The sequence below is a fragment of the Heloderma suspectum genome, chromosome 3, assembly GCF_057233095.1.
Source record: "Heloderma suspectum isolate Gila_16-S chromosome 3, 16-S_ref, whole genome shotgun sequence".
Taxonomy (NCBI): Eukaryota; Metazoa; Chordata; class Lepidosauria; order Squamata; family Helodermatidae; genus Heloderma; species Heloderma suspectum.
The window spans coordinates 7804970-7830426 of record NC_139460.1 but is presented as its reverse complement, the minus strand read 5'-3'; the positions used below and the strand labels follow the sequence as shown (position 1 = coordinate 7830426).

Here is a 25457-nt window from a genome sequence, read left to right as displayed (position 1 = left end):
CAATGATATGAGAATGCTTCAAGGAAAAAAAAGTAACTTAAACATTGGATTCTCCCCCACCCCCCGGCCTACTTTTGTTGCAAATATGACCTCATGGCAGCAAGAAATGAAGGTGTTTAAGTTGGTTTATGGCCATCTGAAATGTTTGCTGCTTTAACCAAACCCTTTGGCCAATATCATGTCAACTGTATTAAAGAAAAGAAAAAATGCCTCACACCTCTTTAAAGATTATAGCTTAAATAACACAGAATAATGGCAGGGTCACTAAAAGGTGCCAGGAGGAGATGGCCAGTAATGAAAGCAAGTGGAAACTGTATGTTCTAACAAGATGAGAAATGACGACATAAGACGGTTCTCCTTTAAAAGACAGAAAAGTTAAGCTGCCCGTGTTCACCAAGCTCATAATATCAGAGTTTTACTTATTGCTCTCAGGCAAGAGGTAAGTGGCTTGTCTGTGAAACCATCTTAGAGCCAATCTAGAAGTTATAAAGGCCCAGCTACTGGGCTGGAACTGGAGTGGTGTATGCAGGGAGGCAGGCCACATGCTCACACATGATGCACAATGCAATGCAGCACTCCATGCTGAAGCCTGTTATGTGTGATGGGTCAATATGCACAATGTTCTCATCTCCCTCTCTATGTTTCACATAATCCAGGCCTCTGCACATATGGGATTCATATGGAGTGCCCACATGTACACATATTCAAAGCAGTCCTCAAGCCAGAGGGGAGAACGTCTACCAGTTTCAAGCACTGCTCAAGTGAACTTCTGAATATGAACAAAATACCCCATCATTCACTCTGCCCTATCGACTGGGCATGTGCTACTTACTGGCTGCCTGAAACACCATTTTTTGGTGGAAATGCAGGATAGAAATCAAACAAACGGAAGCCACGCTTTCAGCAACTGCTCAGTGCCATTCCCTCCTCCTGTTTCCCCACAAAATACCAAAGTGAGAGTAGAAGCAACATTGCCCTCACTCTGATATGGCTTTATGACAATGCCACATAGCTGATTTGGGCAATGCTTCCCTTCCGCACTCCAGTGTCTTGCGGGGGGGGGGGGGCACATAGTGCCAAGCAATAGCAGGGAGCACAGCCTCTACACTATGAACAGGATGAAAAGAAGGAGAAGAGTAAATGGTGGACGGCGGGGGAATAAAACATTTCACCAACCCCCAAAGCTCCTTTTGTTATGCAAAAAAAAGTTCACGTGGCGCAGAGTGGTAGGTGGCAGTATTGCAACTGAAACTCTCTCTACGACCTGAGTTTGATCCCAGCAGAAGCTGGGTTCCAGGTAGCCGGCTCAGGTTGACTCAGCCTTCCATCCTTCCGAGGTTGGTAAAATGAGTACCCAGCTTGCTGGGGGAAAAGTAGTCACGACTGGGAAAGGCAATGGCAAACCACCCCGCTACAGTCTGCCATGAAAACACTAGCGAAAGCGGCATCCCTCTAGGAGTCAGCAATTACTCGGTGCTTGCACAGGAGGAACCTTTCCTTTCCAGGCGACTTTTGCTCAGCCCTACAGGAGTGACTTGTAGGAGCAAGCATACATCAGAAGACAAAAAGCAAGCCTTAACCTCATCTGTTTTTCCCATCAACAAACAGAATCTGTATCTGTAGTTTATTTCAAAAGAAGCAGTATTACATTCCTCTAAGAGGGCTATTTAAGCATGTCCAAGAACAGCCAGGGTATTTCTTTGCCTACATGCATTTTCACTAGCAAACTGTGTAATGAAGAAATACATCTGAAGAAATAAATTGCTTCTTTGGGATGCAAAAACTGATGTGTAAAACATTTTAAATGTTATGCCACATATCCCAAAGCAAACGTAGCCAGAGAAAGATCTGAAAGGAATGAAAGGAGACTCAAATGGCTGAATCAGGAGGGATATGTATGTGAGGAAGCCTCAACATTGTAACCTGTGCAATCATATCTGTGAAATTCTTTGAAGAATTCACTGAAGGGGTGGGCTGCCTGTCACTGAACAAGCTGCTTAAATATTAAAGCCTATTAACGGCCTATTTTCTCCAAGCCATAGGCTGAAGAGGGTTACCCCTTTTGGCCTTGAAATACAATGCAGCATTAAAGCCAAATTTTAGAGACTGAGAAATTCAAGTCAGAAAGCCTCACTCGCATAATCTAACATGGTGGTCAACAATATAACATCCACCAAGCTGTGCCTGATGGCTTGCCACTCGTATCCACTGGGTTCTTAAACCCATTTGGCCAACAACACACCCTGGAGCATGTCAGGTGGTTATGACTTGGGCTGGACCATTTCTCCAGCTCTCTGCAAGTCCTTGCTAATGCTCTTGCAGAGAATATGTGCAGGGTGCCTGAATATCACTGTTGTAGCCACACACAATGCTTTTGGGTCAGTTGCTTGGGATCCAAGAATGCTTGGACTCCACTTTCTCTCTTTTACAGGTTCCAACACTGAACATGGGCAATAACCTATACATTTCAAGAGTGTGGATACTGTAGTACTAGGAGCTATGTGAATATCTATTGTAACTATGTCATTAATTTCTAACACTTCAAATTCATATACCATTAATTTCTAACACTTCCTCATGAGGAAAGACAGAATATAAATAAATGAATAAAAATAAAATATATCACAGAAGTGCAATATTCGTACCAAACTAAATACTAATTGACACCCATATTCACAGCCCTTTGAGAAGAACTACTTCAAAGGTCCTACTTAGAGTTCCCTCATCACTTTGGAGGTACAGCAGTCAGTTTAGCCAGGAAGAGCCTTTTCTGCAGTGACACCAATGTTTGGGAACTCCCTTCCAGGCTAGTATCATCTGCTCCCTTTTTGCTAGTATTCTGACACTGTTTTGAAGTTTCGATTTTTCTGCTGATTAGCACTTGTTATGTTAAATTTTGTTTTACTACATGACTTATTTGGATTTCTAATGTCCTGGTTGCTTGGTTGTAAGCCTCCTCAAGGAGATTTGGCATGAGATGATGGTATAATAAGGGAGTGAAATCTCCCTAAAGATCTACAACTCTAAAAACTCCCTAAATTGAAGCAGCAGTTCCCAAATATTACTCCCCTCCAAAGGAAATTGATGCTTTCATTTTGGAATGCATAACTTTCCTGAAGGCGAAAGGCCTTTATGAAAAACAACCTGCTAACCCGGCTGGGGCAGGGCCAGAGTTGAGGTGGGGGAGAGGAAGAAGTGGAATAGAAGAAACGATCTCACCATTAGCAAAGATCACCAAAAGTTAGTTATGGGATTAAATTACAGATTAGAGACCTTGGAAAAATGATCCAATTGACCACACCAGATGAGCCCTGTTGGCAGATGAAGTCCTTTTAGTCCAGCATCCAGCTTTCAACCTGAAAGTGGTCAACCTGATGTCCCTTGGAAGCCTCTAAGCAGGGCATGAGGTAGTCCTCCCCAGCACCCAACATAATGACCTGATTTGCATGTAATGACAAACTATGGTTTAATTAGCCATGGTTTGTTGAATCGTGGATTGTTGTTACATGCGAACTTGGAATAACTATGGGTTAACTATGAACAGCCCATGAAGAGAACCATGGTTTGTTGTGGGGTTGTGAATTGTAAGTTGTTTAAACCATGGGCTGTCATTATGTGTGAACCCAGAATTATAAGTTGTTCATGGGTGTTTCACTAGGCTACAGAGGCAGCAGGCAAGAACGGTAAAAAAAAAACCCAACCCAAACCCAGTCTCTTTATATGCCAGTACTGCAGTGCTGCAAAAGATACATGGAAGGATACAGGGAAAGAGCAGGCAAAGGAGGAGAGAAACAAACAACCCAGGGGCTGTGAAAACAAACCATGGTTTGTTCGATAGTCTGCCAGACAAACCCTGAGTAGGACAACAAACCATGGTTTAAATAAACCGTAGGTTAGCATTATGTGTGAACCAGCCCACTCCTCTGAACCTGGAGCCATCATGACTAAGAGGCCATTAAGAGACCTCTCCTCTTTCATGTATTTGTCTTATCTCCTGTAAAAGCTGCCTAGGCCACTGGCCATCACTCTGTCTTAAGGCAGTGAATTTCTTACATTGTAAGAAGACCCTGCTAGATCAGACCAAGGGTCCATCTAGTCCAGCATTCTGTTCAGACAGTGGCCAACCAGATGCTCCAGATTTATAACCCAAGAGCTCTGCACTGGTAGTTCCTCACCTTCTGAGCTGGGTCGGTGAGGTTGGCCCAGTTAAATATGACAGGCACTTGTCTGTGGCCATGGCCATTTAGAAAGCCTATGAGCTGAGTTGGGCCTGAAGTCTGCTTTCTTTGCAGCCAGTGTGGTATAGTGGGGAGACCTAGGTTCAAATCTCTGCTTGGACCCCATGGTCACAAGAAGTCACTTTCTCAGTCTAAACTCAGAAAAAAGAGTCCTGTGGCACCTTAAAGAAGGAGGGCGCAATCCTATCGGGATAGGCGGCCGCCTCCAAACTCAGAGGTGATTGCCTATCCAATTCAGGGCAGGAGAAGAGTGGAGGGGATCATCCCCTCCACGCTTCAGCTACCCTGCATTTGCAGCTAGACAGCCGATTTCGGCTGTCTAACCATGGGAAGACGAAGTGGGGGAGGCGGCTGCCGGACAACACATAAGATGTGTTGTACCAGCACTTCCGCCTTCCCCACCCTGGAACGCCCCCAGGAATGCCCTGTTTTCGCGTCTCCACACTCCTCTTTCGAGCACGGGGCCATTCCAAGCTGCCTGTAAGGCAGCGTGGGGGGCGGGAAGGTTGGTGCTCAGCGAACAGACCTCAGAGCATGGGCTCCGAGGTCGGTTCCTGGAAAGTGATGTATCCTATGGCCGTCTAGACACTGACTGGCAGCCATAGGATTGCTCCCTTAGACATATATATATATATATATATATATATATAGTGGCACAAACGTTTGTGAGCCAGAGCTCCCTTCATCAGGATGCTCCCTCACAAATTATTTTTTTCCTTGGGGGGGGCAGGGAAGAAAGAAGAGAGAAATACATTTAGATGACCCACTGTAACCTGCCCTAAACTCTTGGGATAAGGTAGGGAAGCATAAGAAAGTCATCCTACAACTATTTATTAACTTTTATATACCACCTATTTACCAAAAAGCCATCAAGGCGGTACTTGATCCTAGTGGTTACCAAAAACGCTGGATTAACACAAAAGCAGAGGGATGATCAAGTAGAAGAAACCAAGCTGCAGGAGAGTTGTAAACAACAAAACTCAAAGACTTAAAATACACTGTCTCATTCTGACAGGAGTGTGTGTGTGCGTGTGGCATCTGGCAATGCTTTGTCAGTCATGTGAATCTAGAGACTGCAGTCAGTCAACAGCATGGCCTACCTGCTGCATATATGCTGCCATAAATCTTAATTTTAGTAGCTGGGGCCCTGTGGATATCAATTTGACCATCTGTGCACAGAGGGTAGCACGCACACATTCCATACACGCACATGTGAACTGGGCTCTTGCAGTCAAGCGTGCTTGCGCCCAACTGCCCTAGCTGGAAACATGGCCCCCTAATCTTCCCCTTGAGGGAGGATCTATGAAAAGCCTCATTACCATTTATACTGTAAGGAAGTACCGAGAGGTACTGTTCAGAATCATCAGACCTATCTGAGCCTTGGAGGTGAGAAAGAAATGAGGCATAGATAGGCACTGAGGGGGAATACGATAGTCCCAAAGAAATATGGCTAATATCCACACATGTTTTGAAATATCAGCCAGGCAAAGAATGTGTTTTGTCTTGATAATAAGAACATGCCACTCTAAGAAGGCGACTGGGGACAATGGTCTACTCCAAGTCAGAAAACAGAATTCACAGTGAGCAAAGCCAAATGTTTTGTGTGTGTTTTTTGAGGATTTTTACTCCGCCTTTCACATGATTCTCAAGGCAGCTTATAAGCTACGAATATTTAAAAAAAGCACCTCCCCTAAAACAACACACACACCCCGCATGCACGCACACACCAGCCAGCTTTTAGTGCTCCGGCTGATGGATGGGACTAGAGCCTTGGGTTCTGCAGCCCTAGGACAACTGGCATGGGCAGCCAAGCATTCATTCCCACAGGGAGGAGGGAGGCAAACTCCCTGTATCCGCTCCTTCTCTGGACAAGGGATGTGGCCAAGGTGATCTCCTCCTTGCCATGATGTTCTTCCTGGGAGACAGTGGCCCTTGGTCCCTGGGCCAGCAGTGTACAAATCGTCTACGTCCATACAACTGATGGTTGTTCTGTTTACTAGATGGCTGACATACTCCATCCCATATCAGTGGCGGGGTAACAGCTCAAGAACCACCCATCCATGCTAGATAAGTTCCCTGACTTAATTGAAAAGTGTGCAGTGGTGGAGGTAAAAATAATTAGGTAAGAGACAGCAGAATATTTACCAAGTCTTGGAGCTATTACACTGTGGCACTGGAGGCTGCACAGTACCAAAAAATATGATCAATGGGTAACTGGGGTGGGGGAGAATTATGGGGAGATACGGAACTGTGAAAAAATGCAGCAACCTGACAGCTGGAAACCCCACCACCTGGACCCCTCGAGCTTCAGAAGCTTTAGAAAAAATGCCTGAGCTTCCCCGGCCCCTCCCCACTCACAAAGCTTTTCATTGCAACAATGTGGGCTAGAATCTGGACAGAATACTGTGTACGCAGAACTCATGGCCTTCATTTGGTTGGGAGATTCTTTAGCTCAAAATTCTAATTCCTCATGAGAGATCACTTTCTTTCAATGCCTTTTTACAGAAAAGCGTAACCATGATTGTTCAAGTATCCTGGCCACTGTCTACCAGAAATCATCTTCAAATGTCATGGTGTCCACTTTGGGGGGACACTGCAAACTTGCCCATAGGATCCTTTCCCACAATTCCACCCCCCTTTTAAAGGACAACTTCCCACATGCCGTTTTGATAAAACAAGACTTCTCTTTGTACAGTACAGTATGTTCTACAAATTTTTAAATCAACCACCCATCTTTCTGTTGCTGTACTGTACAGAAAGAAGACATCAGTACTACTTACCATCGGACCATGAGTCCATGCTCCAGGAAGTTTTTCAGGTTAGGAAGCGTCTGCCTTAGATCTGGAGTTCCCAGCCCATGTTGGTATCTAAGCTATGGAGACAGAGTTGTGAGAATTAGCAGGCAGTTCTTCTGAGCACCTGGATATACCCCAAAAGGACTTCAAATGGGGCAGCCGCTTTACAAGCTGAACTATCAATAACTACAGAGTTAATGCCAGAGAAGATGTTTGCCCTCTGAAGGCTGCAATTCTAAATACATCTATAAGGAAGTGAACACCTCAAGACTTGCTTCTACATAAACATGCATAGGGCTGCACTGCAAGTCTTGAAGTTAGATTCAACGCTAAGGCACTACAATTATGGTACCTAGACTGTAAACATTATTTTGTAGGCTGTAAGTAAGAGATACAGAAGGCCGCAAGCTTGCCACAAACAGAATAGGCAGCAGGAGTTTGTGGCATGCCGAGACAGGAGCAGGAGGTCTCCCAGATTTGGCCATGGCACTGAATCGCTCCATTAACTTCTGCTTGCCTCTTCCAGTCTGAGCCTGCACCTTGGCTCAGCAGACTAGAGACAAAGCCACCTTAAGGCACGGGGCCAGCATAGGTATTGCAGTCCACATTGGAGTGGCACATCTGCCAAAAAGCCACTGTCCTATGCAAACAGCAAGTCAAAACATATGAGGTGTGTAACCTCAGGGCACTGCTCAATTAAATATGAAACAGTTTAAAAAAAAAAGATAAGTCAGAACTGATGACCCTCCTAAGCTGCAGCGTTTGAGGTGCGTTTAAATTGAAGTGTTGATGGAAGAAAAGCAAAAATAAGCCTACTGAATCCAGGCTTTTTTATACCTGATGCTTAGAGCTAATCAAGGAGAAATTTACATGTTAGGTAGAGGCCTGTGTGGCAAAAGAACGTCACTCTGAGGATAATCACACTCCTCAAACATTCACCATTACTTCAAACTTTGTTTACTCAAGGTCCAGCTCTCATTAGAACTCTAGGAATAATGTCGGGAAGGCCCAATAATTTGAGATTCATCATAAAAAAAGAAACACCAAACAATGCGATTTTTTCTAAAATCATAAACGAAACACTGTCTGTTGTGTTTAAGATCCTTAGAACAATCTGTTAGCTTGTATGGACTTCTGGTGGTGGTGGGGAGATAATATTCAGAGATTGAAGACTATTATTCTGTGCTTTTAACTGGCAAAGTGGCCACTTTCCTAGGAACTGGTTAGTGTTCCCTATGTAAAAAATTCAAAATAAGACAATTTGCCTCCAAGCTCCCTGTCCCTCAGTTTCCTTTACCCTTGGGTGGTCTTTCTACTCAGCTATCTGAATCTAATCTGCCCTTCTTAACCGCACACGGCTCCTCCAATCTCTAGGCTCAGGATGAGCTTTTTCCCCCAGCTCAAAACAGCTTTTACATCCTTCAGAGTAGCTTCTCCCTTAACATTATTTTTACAGTGCATTCGGTCTCTGAGAGAATGTTCCAGAATATAACATCATGGTAGCTTGTTGCCCTAGTTGCCCATGAAACATCCTAAGTTTATTTGCTTATTCAGCAATCCTACCTCACCCTAGGGCAGCTCAAAAGTTCTGGGTAACTGACTGGAATTTTTCTTTCTTTTAAACGGCGTCCCTCCTCATAAGCAGGGGTCCAAAAATTCTGGCTGTCCTTGATAGTCAAGACAAAACATGTCATCTCCAAGACTCTGACCTTTCCCTTGCCCCTGACCTCATGCTGCCCATGTGTGCAAGGTCAGGAGCAATCCTCCTTCCCCTCCCTTCCCATTTCCAAGTGTGGTTCTGACAAAAGGGGGTGGAGGTCATTACCACAGTAATTGAAACTGGCCATTATTAAAACATTTGCACCTTTTGGTGCCTCTCTGATGACTCTCTCCATCTGAAGATCACCCTGGGAAGAGTTACCATCTCTCCAGGGCTATCTGGGGTGGGGGGTTAGATTTGTTGTTGTTTATTCGGTCAGTCGCTTCCGACTTTTCGTGACTTCATGGACCAGCCCACGCCAGAGCTTCCTGTTGGCCGTCGCCACCCCCAGCTCCCCCAAGGTCAAGTCCGTCACCTCCAGAATATCATCCATCCATCTTGCCCTTTGTCGGCCCCTCTTCCTTTTGCCTTCCACTTTCCCTAGCATTAGCATCTTCTCCAGGGTATCCTGTCTTCTCATTATGTGGCCAAAGTACTTCAGTTTTGCTTGTAATATCACTCCCTCAAGTGAGCAGTCTGGCTATATTTCCTGGAGTATGGACTGGTTTGATCTTCTTGCAGTCCAAGACTGCAAGATCAAATCAGAATTTGACTCTCAGAATTTTCCTCCATCACCACAGTTCAAAAGCATCTATCTTCCTTCGCAACATTTTAATAAGTTAGATTAAGCTTTCAGAAAGACAGCTTTTGATGGATTCAGAAGGTGCCACGATTGTTTACGCATTAGATTTTAAAAACTACATTTAACAGAAACCCTCATAAAAATACAGATGGCAAGTACCATCTCCTTCTCCTTCTTTTAAGATGCCTGTTGCAATACACATATGCATCACAGAAAAATAAAGTATGCCTTTTGCTTCAGAACCCTCATTTTCACTCATATGCAAATACAAGTGAGCAAGTGATAGTCTGAGTTTTAGCCTACTAAGACTTCTTTATATTTTATTTGCTTTATTTTAGAGCAGTCACTGATTTACCAAACATTTACCCATTTGTATAGCCCCCTGCACCCTCATTTCTCCTCTTTGTCCCTCACAACACTTCTGCCCTCCCCACACCCTTCTCTATCTCCAGAAAGGACAAGTCTCCTGAAGTAGACACTTTCAGGAACCTCCTTGCCGCCAGCAGTGCATGAGCACAAGGTTCCTCTTCTCTGAGCCTCCGATATCTGGGGTCTAGGCAAAATAAGCTTCTTAGCAAATCTTCTGTGGCTGCAGGAATGAACCTACTGATAATATACATAATATTACAATGGAAAATTTGGGGGTGCTCTTGGATCCACCACTGCCATTAGAGGGACAGGTGGCCTCAGTGGCATCGAGTACCTTTTATCGGCTTAGGCTGATATACCAACTACGTCCTTATCTGGACAGATATAGCCTAGCTACAGTTATCCATGCTCTGGTAACTTCACATTTGGATTACTGCACTGCATTATATGTGGGCTGACTTTGGAAACGATCCAGAAAGTTCAGCTGGACCCAAAAGGGTAGCACGATTGTTAACAGGGACTGGCCTATTTTGTCACTTTACACCAGTGCTTTGTGATCTGCACTGGCTGTCAGTCTGGTTCTGGGCCCAATTCAAAGTGCTGTGTTAACCTACAAGGCCTTAAATGGCTTGAGGCCAGATTACCTGAAGGATTATCTCCTTCCATATATACCTGCCCAGGCAATTAAGATCATCCTCAGAGGCCCTTCTCTGGACAGCCGCGCCAAATGAGGTGAAGCGTGGGACTAGTAGAGAGCCTTGTCAGTGGTGGCCCCCCAGTTGTGGAAGGCCCTCCCCAGAGAGGCGCATCTAGCGCCTACATTGTGGTCTTGTCAGCACCAGGTGAAGAACTTTTTATTTTCCCAGGCTTTTTAGTCCTTCAGTTTTAAAAGTTGTACTGCGGCTGGCCTTTATCTTGGTTTTACTTTGGTTTTATTTTGTTTCAAACTTATGATTTTTATATCATGTTTTACTATGTTATTGTATTTTATGGTTTTAAGCTTTGTTCTGTGAATCGCCCAGAGAGCTTCAGCTAACAGGGAGGATAAAAATGAAATATTATAGGAACTGTTCCTTAGGGCCTATGGTGCCTTTCACTCTTCCAAGGTGTTGTGTACCATCATCATTATGGCTAGACCCCTGCTGCCTCTTTGTAGTTATTAAATGAAAGATGATCAGGACAGAAACATTAATCTTGGGCAGTCAGGTGAAGTAGCATCAACAAGACCAAGTCAGTGGACAAAATCCAAAAGAAGAGTTCCAAAAGTGCAAATGCAACAAAGCCCAAATGCATTTGTTAGCAAATATTTTACCGGGCCCACAACTCAGAAGTTAATGCTTTCAGGGAATTTAGATTAAGGAAGATTTAGTATGATTTAAACAACTGTGCCTGCACAGTGATTACCTTTCAGCATGACTAATCAAGGGCTGCTGTTTGCTTACATTTCACAGACACTGACTCTCACAACCTTCTCCTGTCTGTGCAGGTCTGCAGGAACCTCTTGGAATAATTTCAAGCTGGATCTCAGAAATATTCACAGACTAAAGGACTATGGAATCCAGAAGATTCCAAATGAAGTTCTTTTCACTGACTGCTCCGGTGGCAGGGGTGGCCAGAACAGCTTTTCACTACTGATCCAGTGAAAAAGGCCATAGTCTTGTAGGGGTTATTCATACCTGGAATATTTTGACAGCAAGCCACTCTGCAACATACTCCACAGGTGAGCCACTTGCTTCACATAGAGCAGAACATGAGCAGCCTGCATTCCATTGGGGGTGGAACATCAAACCACCACCACATGGATATACCATGATTAGCTTCCTATTTGTCTTCCAGACACAAGCCATGGTGCTGGTTTTGACCTGTACCAGCCAAAGTAGTTTAGGTCTAGCACAATTAGATCTCACCTATATCGTCAAAACACGTGACAGCATCTTTCATCTTAGTACTACTTATTGTCAAGGGCTCCTTGGAGGCCTCTCTCAGTCTAATCCAGTAGCCAAGTCCAGACACAGATGAAGGGATTCTTTTCAAAGCTTTATTCTTCTTTTACAACTTAACAACTATACCGTTTGCAACTAGATCTGAGCAGCACCGAACCTATGCCCTAAGTTGGAACAGTTGGTCCCCGTTTGAAAGGGAATTACTGGCAGACCCCTGAACTTAAGGACTAGGGAGAGTCCCTCCCCTTTTCCCTTGGATCCTCTGGGCGCAGCCGTTGTTTGCGCGCCAACCGGACACTCCGCCTCCTTTCCGCACCCTCCATCTGGCGCCGCTCTCTGCATCGGCATCGCGCGTCCACCAAGTTTGCTATCCGCTCTCTGTTACTCCCTGGACTGCTATCTAAGCTAGGAATGTTGGTGGGAGGAATCTCCGTCAGCTGTTGGCCCTGGGAAAGAGGAGCGCGCTCCCCTCCCAGGAGCGACTGCTCTTCCTCAGAATCAGAACTACTCCGGGATTCTATGGGCTCAGTGTCCACCCTGACACTTATAGGCATCGTATTCCACAGCAATGAACTCCCTCCCACAGAAAGTCACCAAAGCCTTTCTCTGAAGCACTGTAAGACATGAAAAGAATCCTGCTCAATCAGACCAAACATCCATCCAAGCATAGCATCCCCTTTCCTACAGTGGCCAACCAGATGCAGTCAGAAACATGCAAACAAGGTACAAGGGCAACAGGCCTACTCTGCTGTTTTCCCCCACCCAAGCAACAGGTATTCAGAGGAATATTGCCCTGGAAGCTGGAGGCTCCATTTCTGTATCATGGCCAATACCTGTTGCTAGAACTGTCCCAATACATTTCTCTAACCAATTTTAAAACCTTCTAGGCCTGTGGGCATCATTATCTTGTGGCAGCGAGTTCCATATGTTAAATTAATTCTGCATTATATGAAGTGCCACTTGTCTATTGGGTCTGGGTTTGTGAGATACATTAGTTACCTCCAACATTTTAAGCTACTTACCTGGATTTTAATTAAATGTTAAAAGGGCACATTATATGTTTTAAATGTTTGTATTACCTAACACAAACTTGGAGAATGTGGTGGGCTAAGCCTTCATGTCATAAAAAATACTGTGAGAGCAATCACAGTAAACTGAAGCTACCTTTTAAATCAGAATACTATTATTTTTTTTATTAAACAAATCTTATGTTTGCAATTTTATGTAGGCTTTCTTGTAAACTGCTTCATTTTTAAAAGCAGTATACAAATGAATATATAATCCAGTACTGGGTGCTGTTGGAGATTAAAGCAAGATAGCGTGGATTTCATTTAAGGCTGTTTTCCAGGTTTCCACATTTGGAGGTAAGCACCGTGAGGAGCCAGGAAGCAAATATATGATGAAAAATAAAGTGTGAGAAAAGCTGGAAATGTATCTTTATTAAATTGCTATCTACACATGTTCTCCATCAGGAAAAGCTCTTTAAGATTTGGTACAGACTAGAGGTCTGCAGCCAAAGATATAGCTGGCCCACAGCCCTTCAGCTCCCCTTCCTGCCTGTCCATTCCCTTCCCGCCAACAGCAGGGCCCTCCTCTGTCACAAGACCTTATGTGAGGTTTTAATCCACCCTCTCACTCTCTCTTTTCAGCTGCTCTGTTTCTGAACATTCTATTGCTGATGGAATGCTTATGACCAGGATATCACAGCAGTTCAGCCAATAGTTACAGAGTTGCAATATGGAACAACCCGTTCTAGTGCTATCATTTACATGATGGTGTAGAAATCCATGTTTTTGATGGTAGGCAGAAGATACTGAAAGAGCTCTCTTCATAACATTTGCCAAAGGCAGGAATGTCTGCAATTAGATGTTTTCATTCACTGATCTTCAACTAGTGGGTCAAGCCCCCCAAGCAGCTTCCACCAATGACACCACTCTTGCATTGTTTGTTTGTTTATTTATTTATTTATTTCATTTCTATACCGCCCAATAGCCGAAGCTCTCTGGAGCTCCTTTTGTGAGCAGAAAGGAAGAAAGGGAATTACCAGATGCAAAAGGAGGAGAGTGCCTATAATAGTTGTGTGGCAGCGGTGGTTTCAGCAGATGCAACTTTTTTAGCAAGTGACCCCTGATGGAATTTCATCTTTAGTGTAAGTGTTAAAAAGATGCAGAAGCCCTCCTGGCCTACTTTGCATCTGGTCATCCAGGACGCCATGTTGCAGGCTGGAATTAAAGGGAGGGCTTGGTTCTGAGAAGGTTGAAGGCTAGAGATTGAGCTCATTTTTGAAGGCTAAGTAATAAAGCCACTTTGGTAGGCCAGTAAGCCAGTAACCTCCCGGAACCCTAGCTTATCATTACGTCTGAACTGGGCCTAAAACGGGCCCTGAACTACTGCTTGTCAGAGTTGCAATGGTAAGAAGCACCAAAACCTCTTTGGCCTTGGGACATGCACAGTCATGAGTACTCTATAACCACAGAGTTAACATTAAAGAGAGGGGGGAATACTGTTACGAGAAAGGATGCTGTACACCTGTGTACAAACATGCTCTCCTTTCCTCAAGAAGTACACCTAATTGCAAAAAAAAAAAAAAAGGTCAGTTAATTCCTACACACACACCCTTCCCCATCCTCAAGGCTGGGCAAAGTCTGTTTTCTGAGCCAAGACATCATTCATCGGGGAGGAGGATGTAGTACAGTGAAGAGAATGTTAAGCAAGCTAAGAAAATTCCTCTGCAATTTCTTTATTGTTCCTTATAACTTCTGGAAATTTCTTAAGTGACTATTACAAAATGCTATTCACATTATGCCTTAAAGCGCTTCTCTCTATTCTTTTTAACAGGCAGGCATTACATATGGGAATTAGTAACACAGTACAATACATCTTTTTTTAAAAGCCCATCCTCAACTTCTAATGGTTTGTAGCATATAAATAACTGGATTAAGGGATTTAAGGAAGGCATGCATCAATTCCAAATATAGTCAGGCTGGGAGACTACAGCATAGGAAAGAGAATTCTCTGCATAAAAGTAACAACTATGCACTATTTTCACTTAATCATTTTAATTTTGGAGATGTCAAGGGAGTTCAATAGCACTATCCAAAAGAAGCCTTCAAGCCAGATAAAAGCTTTCTTGGCTCCATGTTTGAGATCATTTCAGCTTTCTCTTAGGTATCACCATGGAATCACTGACTCTACTCAAGCTTTAGGTTTCTCCTTTCAAGTGCAGTGCCTTAGCAGGGGTGGGGTAGAATGAGAAGATCTTTTTTCAATGGGAACAGTAAAAGTGGTTAACATGCAGTCAGCACACTTCAGGTGCCTGTGAAGACACAGCAACAAAAGCATTTACAGCGCCAAAAAGGGTCCCCATCTGGAGGGGCAGCTGCATGCTGGCCATTAGATGGAATGGCTCAAGGCCCATTCCAGCGCAGATATGATGTATGGCAGATTCTTCCAAGAATACAGACCTGCAGATGCACATCCACACTAACAATATCAGAGTAGCAGCAGTACACTTGTCTAGGAGTGCTGAAGTTGTTCTGGGTCTCAAAGAAAGCAGCTCAGCAGTGCGACAAATCCACTGCAAGAGCAAGGAAGTAAGTAGCAGAATGCCAGCCAGACTGTGCAGACTTCAGAGTGGTGGGAGGATGGCCTCAGATGAGCAGAACTTACATTTGTGTGTATACCGATATCATGTTTCTTGAAACTGTTACCATAGCAGTGGACAATAATTTGCATCCTTGTCTATCATTACCTCAATTAGCAATTTCTGTATTCTGTCAGAACAACTTAATGCAGGAACATTTCAGAGGTGAATCATCACTGTGCTCTACAGGAGACATGGCTTAACAAAAATGTGGGGATTTGGGGTGGGGGGGTAAGAGAGCAAGAGAAAGGAACTTCCCAAATGTAGAATAGCCTGCAAGGCTGCAAAGACAAGAGACTTGTGTCAGGGTGGAAACTGAGCCCATAGAACCCCAGAGTAGTTCTGATTCTGAGGAGGAACAGCAATCCATGGGAGAGGAGCCAGCTCATCCCTCAGAGGCACAGCAGCTGGCAGAGATTCCTCCTGCCAGCATTCCTGAGATAGTGACCCTGGCAGTGAGAGAGTGCGGGAGGGGGGCTTGCTGGACGCTCGACGCAGGGAGCAACAAGCGATGGAGGGAACAGAAAGGAGGCGTAGCACCCGTTTGGCACACAAGCAAAATGGACCCAAGGGAAAGAGGGAGGAACTCTTCCTAGCCCATAAGTTCAGGGTCTGCAAGTGATTCTCCTTCAAACGGGGACCAACTGCCTAACCCGGAGCATAGGCTACTCTGCTGTTCATTGCTTAGTCGCTGGTGATTAGCACTGGAAAGAGTCATTAAGTTGTAAAAGGATTAAAGCCTTGAAAAGACTCCTTTTGTCTGTGTCTTGAGTTGGCTATTGGAGTAGACTGAAAGAGGCTGCTAGGGCGTGCCTGTCAACTTGATATATACTAACAGTAATAGTCAGGAACAGCCTTCCCCAACGCAGCACTCTCTGGATGTGTGGGACGGCAGCTCACATAATCCCCAGCCAATGTGAGCATGTTGGCTGGGGATGATGGGAGCTGTAGGCCAACACATCTGGAGGGCACCAGATTGGGGAAGGCTGGTCAAGATCATCTTCAGCTGATCTCAGAAACTGCAGCAAGGCAAGAGAATTGGCCTATTTCCTCGGTCCTGCCTCACTTTATGAGAACCACTTAACCTTAACTTAGACAAAGATTCTCTGCCTTTCAAGCCTGACTAAACAGCCAGCTTTCTTTCATGCACTCAATGTCAATTGCCTTGCAGATGGAAAATGTGAACTTCAGACTAAGAAGGGGCAAGTTCCCACATATAAAGCTGTTTCATTCAACTCGTCAGAGTGTGGCTAGACAAGCAGAGGGAAGATCCCAGACTTATCCAAACATGTTGGCAGGATACAGGACTAAGATTGCAAAATACTGTTTTGTTAATGCTCCTCTTCAAAGTGTGGCACCTACCCCCAAAGCAAGTGGTTTGCAATTTCATACTGAATGCTTTTATACTGCTTTTACACTGTGTTTTGATTTGTTTTATTGAAATTTTAGACTGCCTCAGAAATTTTATGAAAGGGCAGAGAATAAATTCCTTAAAATAAGTAAATAGGCAAGACTGGACACCTGCCAAGACAGATCTGGTTTAGGTAAAGACCACTGCCACCTCTGCAGTACAGGGAGCTTTGGGTTGCACCTTTGAAAGGGATTCCTCTCCACGCCACATACAAATGGCAGCTTGATGAAGTACAGCTCCAAGTCATATGCTTGGAGGTGCAATCAAGCTACAGGCTTGCTCCCTTCTCATATTGGGTAGGAAAATGTTCATCTGAAGATACTGAGATACTTCATAGAAGGAATCCATATATGACAGAATAAAATCATTTAGTAAAAAGGAAATAAGGTGCATCTATTCTGAGACAAGGAAAAGGACAGAAACCGATGACAATCGTATTGTTGTTGTTCAGTCGTTCAGTCGTGTTCGACCCTCCGTGACCCCATGGACCACAGCACGCCAGGCCCCCCTGTCCTGCGTGCTCAAGTTCATATTCATTGCATCGGTGATGCTATCTAGCCATCTCATCCTCTGCCGTCCCCTTCTCCTTTTGCCTTCAGTCTTTCCCAGCATCACGGTCTTTTCCAGAGAATTTTCTCTTCGCATTAGGTGGCCAAAATATTTGAGCTTCAGCTTCAGTATCTGTCCTTCCAATGAGCACTCAGGGTTGATTTCCTTTAGGATGGACTGATTTGACCTCCTTGCAGTCCAGGGGACTCGTAAGAGTCTTCTCCAGCACCACAATTGTATAGCATAAGCTTTTAAAGGCCTCTTCCCAAGTCTGTGGAGAACAACTGCCAGAGTAGCCAGTACTGGGCCGGGTAAACCAAGGGCGTCAATATAAGGCAGCTTTGTGTGCTCAGAAAATAACTCCCTTATCCAGGGAGGCATGGCACTTTAATTTTATTTGGTATTATAATGAAGATACAGGAACCATTTACATGAGCTAACTTAATACTTAAAGTATACTTAAGAGTGAATTCTGTCTTTAAAGAGAGATGCAAGGGGAGCAATAAAAGGTTGCCTCATTCACAGTGACTATTTAACACAACATGAGTTTTTGAAAAACAGCAATGTAGAAGATAGTGCAGTCATTAAAGACTTCAAATCCAAACACAAAAAGCCATGTTATCAACATTTAACTCTTTTTACAGCTAGACCACAGTCCTGCATTATAACCTGAAACTTCCCAAAGTTTATGCCTTCATATTTATTTAAACTCTTCAGTACCGTGAAGCTATGTTTATTAGATTTAAAGACATGGGTGTATTCCTTTGTATGACCTCACTTGGAGGGAACTTTACACATTAATCTAACAATTACATCAAGAGGGTTTTTTTTCCTTTCTTTCAAGGGTTAAAAGTTCACGAGCCCTATGAAAGACTGTGAATTAAAACAACTTTTGTTTCCATAAATAGGGGGGTTTTTTTAGTATTAAATCTAAAAACAAAAGAAAACATCCAAAAATCTTACCATTTGAAATACCATTTGAAATACCATTTGATACCAAATGCCATTTGATTTAATACCAAAATACAAAATATCAATGAAATTCATACACGAATGGGTTTGTTTGGGTACAATACCAAACCGTGGGTCCTGAACTGACCCAGAGAGCAAGTGAATGGATAATCTGAGGGGGGGCGGGGGATTTCCTGATCAGTTACCTAGTTTGGTAGACTACAAAAGTCTGCCTAAGCCTTAGGAGGGCATTTGGAATCTGCCTTTGTCATTCATTAACTGATGCTGCCAAACACCAAACAGAAGCAAACAAGTGAACCACCCCTTAATTCTGGCTTTGTCTGTCCACGAATGGCCTTCCATTGTTGTTTGGCTTGGTTCCTTCCAGCCTCCAATGTCGTTTCACGGCATTATCCAGCACATCTCTCTCTCCCCTCCCCCATAAATAGACACTTTGAATACTTAATGATATAATCTGTTTAGCAGAAGTTGTTCAGGCTACTGATTTCGGAAAATCACCTTGTGGCAAGTTATATACTGAAGTGGGTCATTTGAGAGGTCAAATGTGTCTTCAGCTCTAGGAATGGCATGCTTTTGGCCACCTGGAGAAGCCAGGCTTGCTGAAAGCGTGATAGCCACAAAACAGAGAGTGTTGAATTCTCACATGGTCAACTTCCACATGGATCTTTTCCACAGGAGTGTCAGACATATCACGATGGGGAAAAATTGGTCATTTAAACCCATTATTAATTTTACTTTAGCCATCACTCCTCTGGACTGTTTCATAAGCATTGCCTATTTTAAATACAAATTAGTGTCTCTCTAAAGGATTTATATTTCTAGAGGGATACAGATAGCTGGGGCATTTGACTGATACAAGATGGTATTAAAAAGCCTCATAAAGCCCCAAATGCCTCAAGCCCAGTGTATCTTAGAGCAGCCTTCCCCAACCTGGTACCCTCAGCCAGCATGACCAGTGGTCAGGAATACTGGGAGTTGTAGTCCAAAACATCTGGAAGGCACCAGGTTGGGGACGACTGTCTTAGAGAATGACTCTCTTGGTAAGTATCTGTTTGGTTTTCTGGACTGGGGTGAGCTGAAGAAGAGTGTCGTGAAGAAGAGAGGATTCTCTGGATTTCTATTCCCACTAAACAACATTTGCATAGGTTAGAAGAGCCTTCACAGTGATAGCCCAAAGTCTCTTGGTGCTTCCTTCCCACAAATCCACTACTCAAATTTCTCAAAACAAGCCAAAATGTTTTGATAAGCCTTCTGGACAAACTTTTGGCCGGTTTTTTATTATTTTAATTGGCCTTTATTATGCAATATAGGTTTCTTTAGCATTTGCAAGCTGCTTCGATTAATTACAAGAAAGGCTAGAAAAAAATGCTCTAATACACCAAACAGTTTTTCTTACAGCTAGAGAGCAGAGGGAGGTAGAGAAACAACACATAAGCAATTCTGGGGGGAAATCCTTACTCATTAAAATTTGGCTGAGTTCTGTGTTGAAGGGTAGAGAATACACAAGAACACTGCCTGCTTCTTACAAGTTTCTCTGGTACGAGGAGCCGCCCACAACAGTTCAAGTTTCCTTGTCTGTCCCCACATACTGCTTTCATGCCTCTGTCGCAATCAAGGAAAATTGAAGTTTACACCTGACAACACCAAAGCATGCGAACTGGTGTGGTGTAATTGAAATTTCTATTCCCTGATTACTTAAAATAAAAATGGGCACAAATGTTAACACATTAAAGCAATATACTAGGAAAAACCTTAGTCTCATTCAAATGTGTTATCAGTTTTCTGGTACAGAAATTCACATCAAGAGAGTGCGAGGGATGAAAAAGTGACATGCTCCAGTTTTTCAAAATGCCACAGCTAATTTGAGGCTCCTTGCCTCATACAGCATATCTATACACACATGACTCCTACACACTGATGGGACTAATTACACAGGAATTTCTAGGCTTCAATAAAAACGTATAAAACATATTGTATACCAGATTTAAAATTCCTTATTTGGCAGATGACTGGTTCAACGAAGAGCACAGAGCCAACAGGTGCATTAGATCAGCTATAACAAATAGGAGTTTTTAACAAAAATATCTTGGAGTGTCATCCAGTTACAGTCCATGCAAGGGATGTTGCATCCCTGCATCCATCGAGTAATGGGCAATGGGACTGTCTGATCAGTAGCAACAGGCCAGCCTTGCCCAACCTAGTGCCCTCCAGATGTGTTGGACTACAACTCCCAACATCCTTCCAGCCAGGCAACACACACCAGAGCTCCAACGAATAGGGTATATCTACCTGAGCTGATATACAACAAAGGTTAAATAATTAAAAGATCAAAAGTGAATCACAGGTAGCAGTCAGGGTTTAAAGGCAGGTCCTGGATCTGAAAAAGGATTAGACTACACAATACACAGTTTCAACTATGCTTTCCATGCACTGGAAGATTCCTACTTTATAGTCATGGGTTTTATCTCAATCAATTTCCAGTTCCTAGAGCCATTCCTTGCACTTGCCCCATGAGTCAGTCTGAAACTAGAAAAATTTGCAATACTACCGTTCCAAATATTAAAGAAATCTGTGTGTGCGTGATTCGTGATCATTTCTTAAAAAGAAGGGGGGCTTTAAAAAATAACAGATGAAACAGATGGAAGCCATTATCAACCAGCTGAAATGGAGCACAATGATATACCATTCCCAGTTCAAAACAACGCCCATAATGATCTGCAGAAAATTGTATTGGCCTGCTTATAATTCCACCTTACATTCTCCAAGGAGTTAGACATGGGTTTCATTGTTCTTACTTCGCAGTTTCAGAGATTCCATCCTCCCTCTGGGGACATGTTTTGATTTTCCAATGATTTTGCTTTGTATGCCTCAGTCCTGTCCCTCCCACAGAGGAATCTGTGGGTAAGATACATATCACGAAGATCCAACATGAAGGCTTTCCCACTTGATCTTAAGAACCATTTACACAGCCACTCTGACCATCTATAGATTACCCACGCCCTCCACGTAAACTTACTTTAAGGCAGGGATGGGGAACATGCAGACATCCAGATGTTGCTGAACTGCAACTCCCATTATTCCTCACCATTGGCTAAGACTGATGAGAGCTGCAGTCCAACAACATCTGGAAGGCCACACATCCTCCCCCCCCCCACACACCTTAAGGCATCAATGGTGGTTTAACAACTGAAAGGACTGAAGCTTATTTGTCTCTGATGGAAAATATGGATGTCCTACATTCTTGGGGCTGTTAACTGCTCAGCACGATACCCAATATATCCAAGATATGCAGAGAATTGAGCACGCTCCTGGAGAGAACGCAGGACAGGAAGGTCTGGCGTGCTATGGTCCATGGGGTCACGAAGAGTCGGACACGACTGAACAACAACAACAACAACAACAATGCAGAGAATCACCAAATGTGTGAACAGAGATGCTCTCTGCCTGTATCTAGTACAGAAGCCCCATGTGCATCCGATGTAGATAAAGAATTAAGTGCCTATTCTCTCCCCAAAGAAGAATCTATATTGCTCTGCTATGGAAGTATGGTTTTCTCAGTTAACATACCTGTGCAATATTTTTGTTGAGAAGGTAAACACCATAATCAAACTGCAGTTTCTCTCCTCCTTTTGGATACAATGGAAATCTAAAATTGGAAGGGGTAAAAACATGAATACACTTGTCCACACAACCAATTCCTGACAGCCATTTCTGATGTTATTCATAAGACTTAACTCTCCAATAGCAAAACCTGTACGTACAAACTGTTTTTAGAAACCCAGAAAGAGGAAAGATTCAGTCAACATGGCTTTGAACTGAGGCCACTAATGTGCCACTCATATTACATTACTCCTCATGTTAAGTGCGGTTAATTGCAAGCATAGGTTGCCTCCTAATGTTTCCTAACCAGCTTGAAATCCTACTTTCAAAACCTGATTAAGAGGGAAACTGGTTAATATTAATCATAGTTAAAGTTAGTGCTAATGATAAACATGGGATAAGACTATGAGGGTCTCCTAATCCTCCAGAGCAGATTTGGAGGAGGGGGCTGCAGGAGGAAGGGGAATCCCTCCCCATTTCGCTGACAGAAGCCTCTCCTAGATCAAAGACCCTTCTGTCAGCTGAGGGGCACCAACTGCATACAACCCTTAGGCTGCGGTTCTGGACCCACCTACCTGGGAGCAAGCCCATGGAATGCAATGAGATTTACTTCTGAATAGAAATGTACTGGATTGCACTGTAAAGCTGATAGGGGAAAGGGTGGGAAGAATTTGTGACAGAGAGGAGAGGAACTGGGAAGAAAAGGAGGGAGTGAACATCCTCCCTCTCATTCATATTTTATTGAATTTTTATTTACAAAAGAAATACAAAAAACCCAAATGTAATAAAGAATACCCTTACTGCCAGTAAAATACATCAGCTATTCTTAGAAGAATGTTCCTTATTTGACTGATAATCAATAAAATGTTTCCAATTCTGAAATAATCTGTACTGGTGCTGTCTTCCTTCTTTAGTTATAATAGGTAAGCAAGCTGGACTTAGAAACATATTCATATACTTCATTTTCCCATTCAACAGTGGCAGAAATATATATGCTTTCCAACATTTGGCACAACATATGCTGAATGGATAAACATATATTACATTTTTACAAAGTTAAAGAAAAGGACAGATGGCCTGCTCGAAGCTTGTGCAGAAGGGCAAGACTGCCAACTCAGCCAGCATTTGGTTCGTGGGCATGCATGTCTATCATTTCAGTCATGAAACATGAAGGAAGCTGCAGCCAAGGGATGTGCTGTAACTGTTTTATGTTATGGCCATCTTCACCCTCAGTGTTTGAGGAACATGGTTCCTTACCAAACAAGAAGTAGCAGTCTCCCAATCGGTTACATACTATATTAATGTTTTATTCTCCAGCAACCATTCCAGATTCCTATTTGAATCTCCAGTATTATTATTACACAGTACTCATAATATTTTTCAGTATACAAAATAAATTATGCTACCAGGAATTCATTAAGATGACATTAGGATCAAGGTCCAAAGGACTTAGGTGTCCCAAATGACACCAGCATGGGATGCATCATGGCATTGAAAGAGCCATACTGAAAAAGACCAAAGGCCTATCTAGTCCAGTAATCTGTTTGCACAGCAGCCAACCAGATTCCTGTGGGAACCCCCCATCCCTGCACCACTTGAGTTCCCCAGCAACTGGTATACAGTCATACTGCCTCTAATACTGGACATTAACATATAGCCATCAGGACTAGCAGCCACTGATGGCCTTATCCTCCATTATTCTGTCGAATCCCCTTTTAAAGCCACTCAAGTTGATGGCCATCACTACATCTTGTGGTAGCAAATTCCATAGTTTAACTACAGGCTGTACTTAATCTACATTCAGATCTTCAAGGCACCCCAGAGCTAGCATACTGCAGTGGCTTAGAGATGGAGCTGTGAAACAGGAAGTCTCAAATTTGAATCTTGCTTCAGCCCTGAACTCACAAAGCAATCTTAGGCGAGCCACTCTCTCTCAGCCCTCCCACCCCCAATCGGCAAATATGCTGTGATGTAAGCAGAAAATGTGTTGCCCATATTTTTCCTGTGGAAAATTTTCCATTTCCAAAAAAGCACTCTCATAAATTAATGGATACAATCGCTGTCTAACTAGGCAATTTCAAAAACTTGTAGTTCACTTTTCTTCTACTTCAAGATGCCTAAACCTAGGAACTCTCTAATGCACAGTTCTTTAGGCATACTAAAATTAGTAGCACTAATCTCACTTTTTCTTAAACATAAAAGCCATGCATGATACTGAATTATCTTCTGTTAAAAGATTCACAATTCTTTCAGGGAAAATAATTTCCAAGTATCCCTTTGAACTTGCTTGAAACATAAAATATTCAAACCACATTAACCATGCAAACCTATACCTGTCTACTGAGAGGTAAGCCCCACTGCATTTCTGCAGCCTATTTTAGAGTGAGGGAGCCTTTTTATTGTTACTGTTGTTAAACAAATGGGACACAAACTCATGCAGATCATACCGAGATCTACCAGCAGATCCCCATCTACCTTCTGCCTACCCACCCCTGCTCTAGAAGTGCTCTATAAAGGTTTTAAACCTTCTTTTGAAAAGATGTTCTGACCTTCCTTTTTGGAACGATTGTTAAATGTTACAATTATGTTTACAGAATTGTGTGGATTGTGTCAGTTGGGGTATTTTAATCTTGTTGAGTTGAGGAGGGGGGCTGCTTTTGTTTCACTTCAATAATTTGTGCTATTTGCAGATTTTACATTGGAATGGCTTTAAATACATCCAGAATCCTCAGGATAGGGCAGGATTAAAATGTAAACAGAAATTTAGCTCTACAATGAGATCATAAACACACGACAAGAGAAGTTCTGTGTAATTAAACTTTTTTTTTACAGCAATCAAGACAAAAACTGTATTATTTCTAATGAGCCATTAAAGTCAAAGGTTTAACAGACGTCATTACAGTATACCAAATTGTCAGGGTCTCAGTTTTATAATACATCAAACTCTTAATGGGTCACTTCAAGTTGAGAAATATAAAATCACTCTAAGCACTATATATCTACACTCACTCTACTTAATAGATCTATAAATTCAAACTGTCTGCAGTGCAGGAAAATAAAACACACTCTAAAATTAATGTTCATGCAGCAAGATTTCACTGCTCACTGTTTTATAAATCACATGGAATTCATGACAATATCTATTGAGTTACTTTATCCAACTGTAGCAGGATTTGGATTAGAAAAGGATTCAATTACAATTAAAAGCACAAAACTCATTCAGCCTGGACAATAAATGTACCCTTTAAAACACACAGTACAATTTGTTACATGATAGTATTTCATTATGTTTTTTGGGAAAGAAAGTGATATTTTCTACAATTAGAAACAAAGGCTTTAAAAGGGGAGCTACAAAATATAGAGGGTTCAACTATTTCTTCCTAGCCACTTTCGAAAGTATTTTTATATTACTAGGTTAAGAAATCAAAATCCTTTCTTTTAATTTTTAGTGATTGTTTCCCTCTTTCCCCAAATCTCAGCTTCAATTATGTCCTGTACTGCAGAAGGTCAGCTACAACAACCATCTTGCAAAAAGGAAAATCTAGTTCCAAAATGTATCAAGCAGTCCCGTCCCCATCCCCCCTCAGTCAGCCAA

At 42.9% G+C, this 25457-nt stretch overlaps 1 protein-coding gene across 1 annotated transcript in view; it reads right to left on the bottom strand.

Annotated features, from left to right (window-relative positions):
* The window catches only part of UVRAG (UV radiation resistance associated), a 110829-nt gene that overhangs the window by 13591 nt on the left and 71781 nt on the right, over positions 1–25457 (bottom strand). Inside the window, exons 13-14 of the mRNA XM_084842432.1 lie at positions 21830–21908; positions 7019–7110 (exon numbers count right to left, since the gene is read on the bottom strand). Of these exons, the coding sequence (XP_084698558.1) occupies positions 7019–7110; positions 21830–21908 (171 nt within the window). The remainder of the gene's footprint in view (positions 1–7018; positions 7111–21829; positions 21909–25457) is intronic.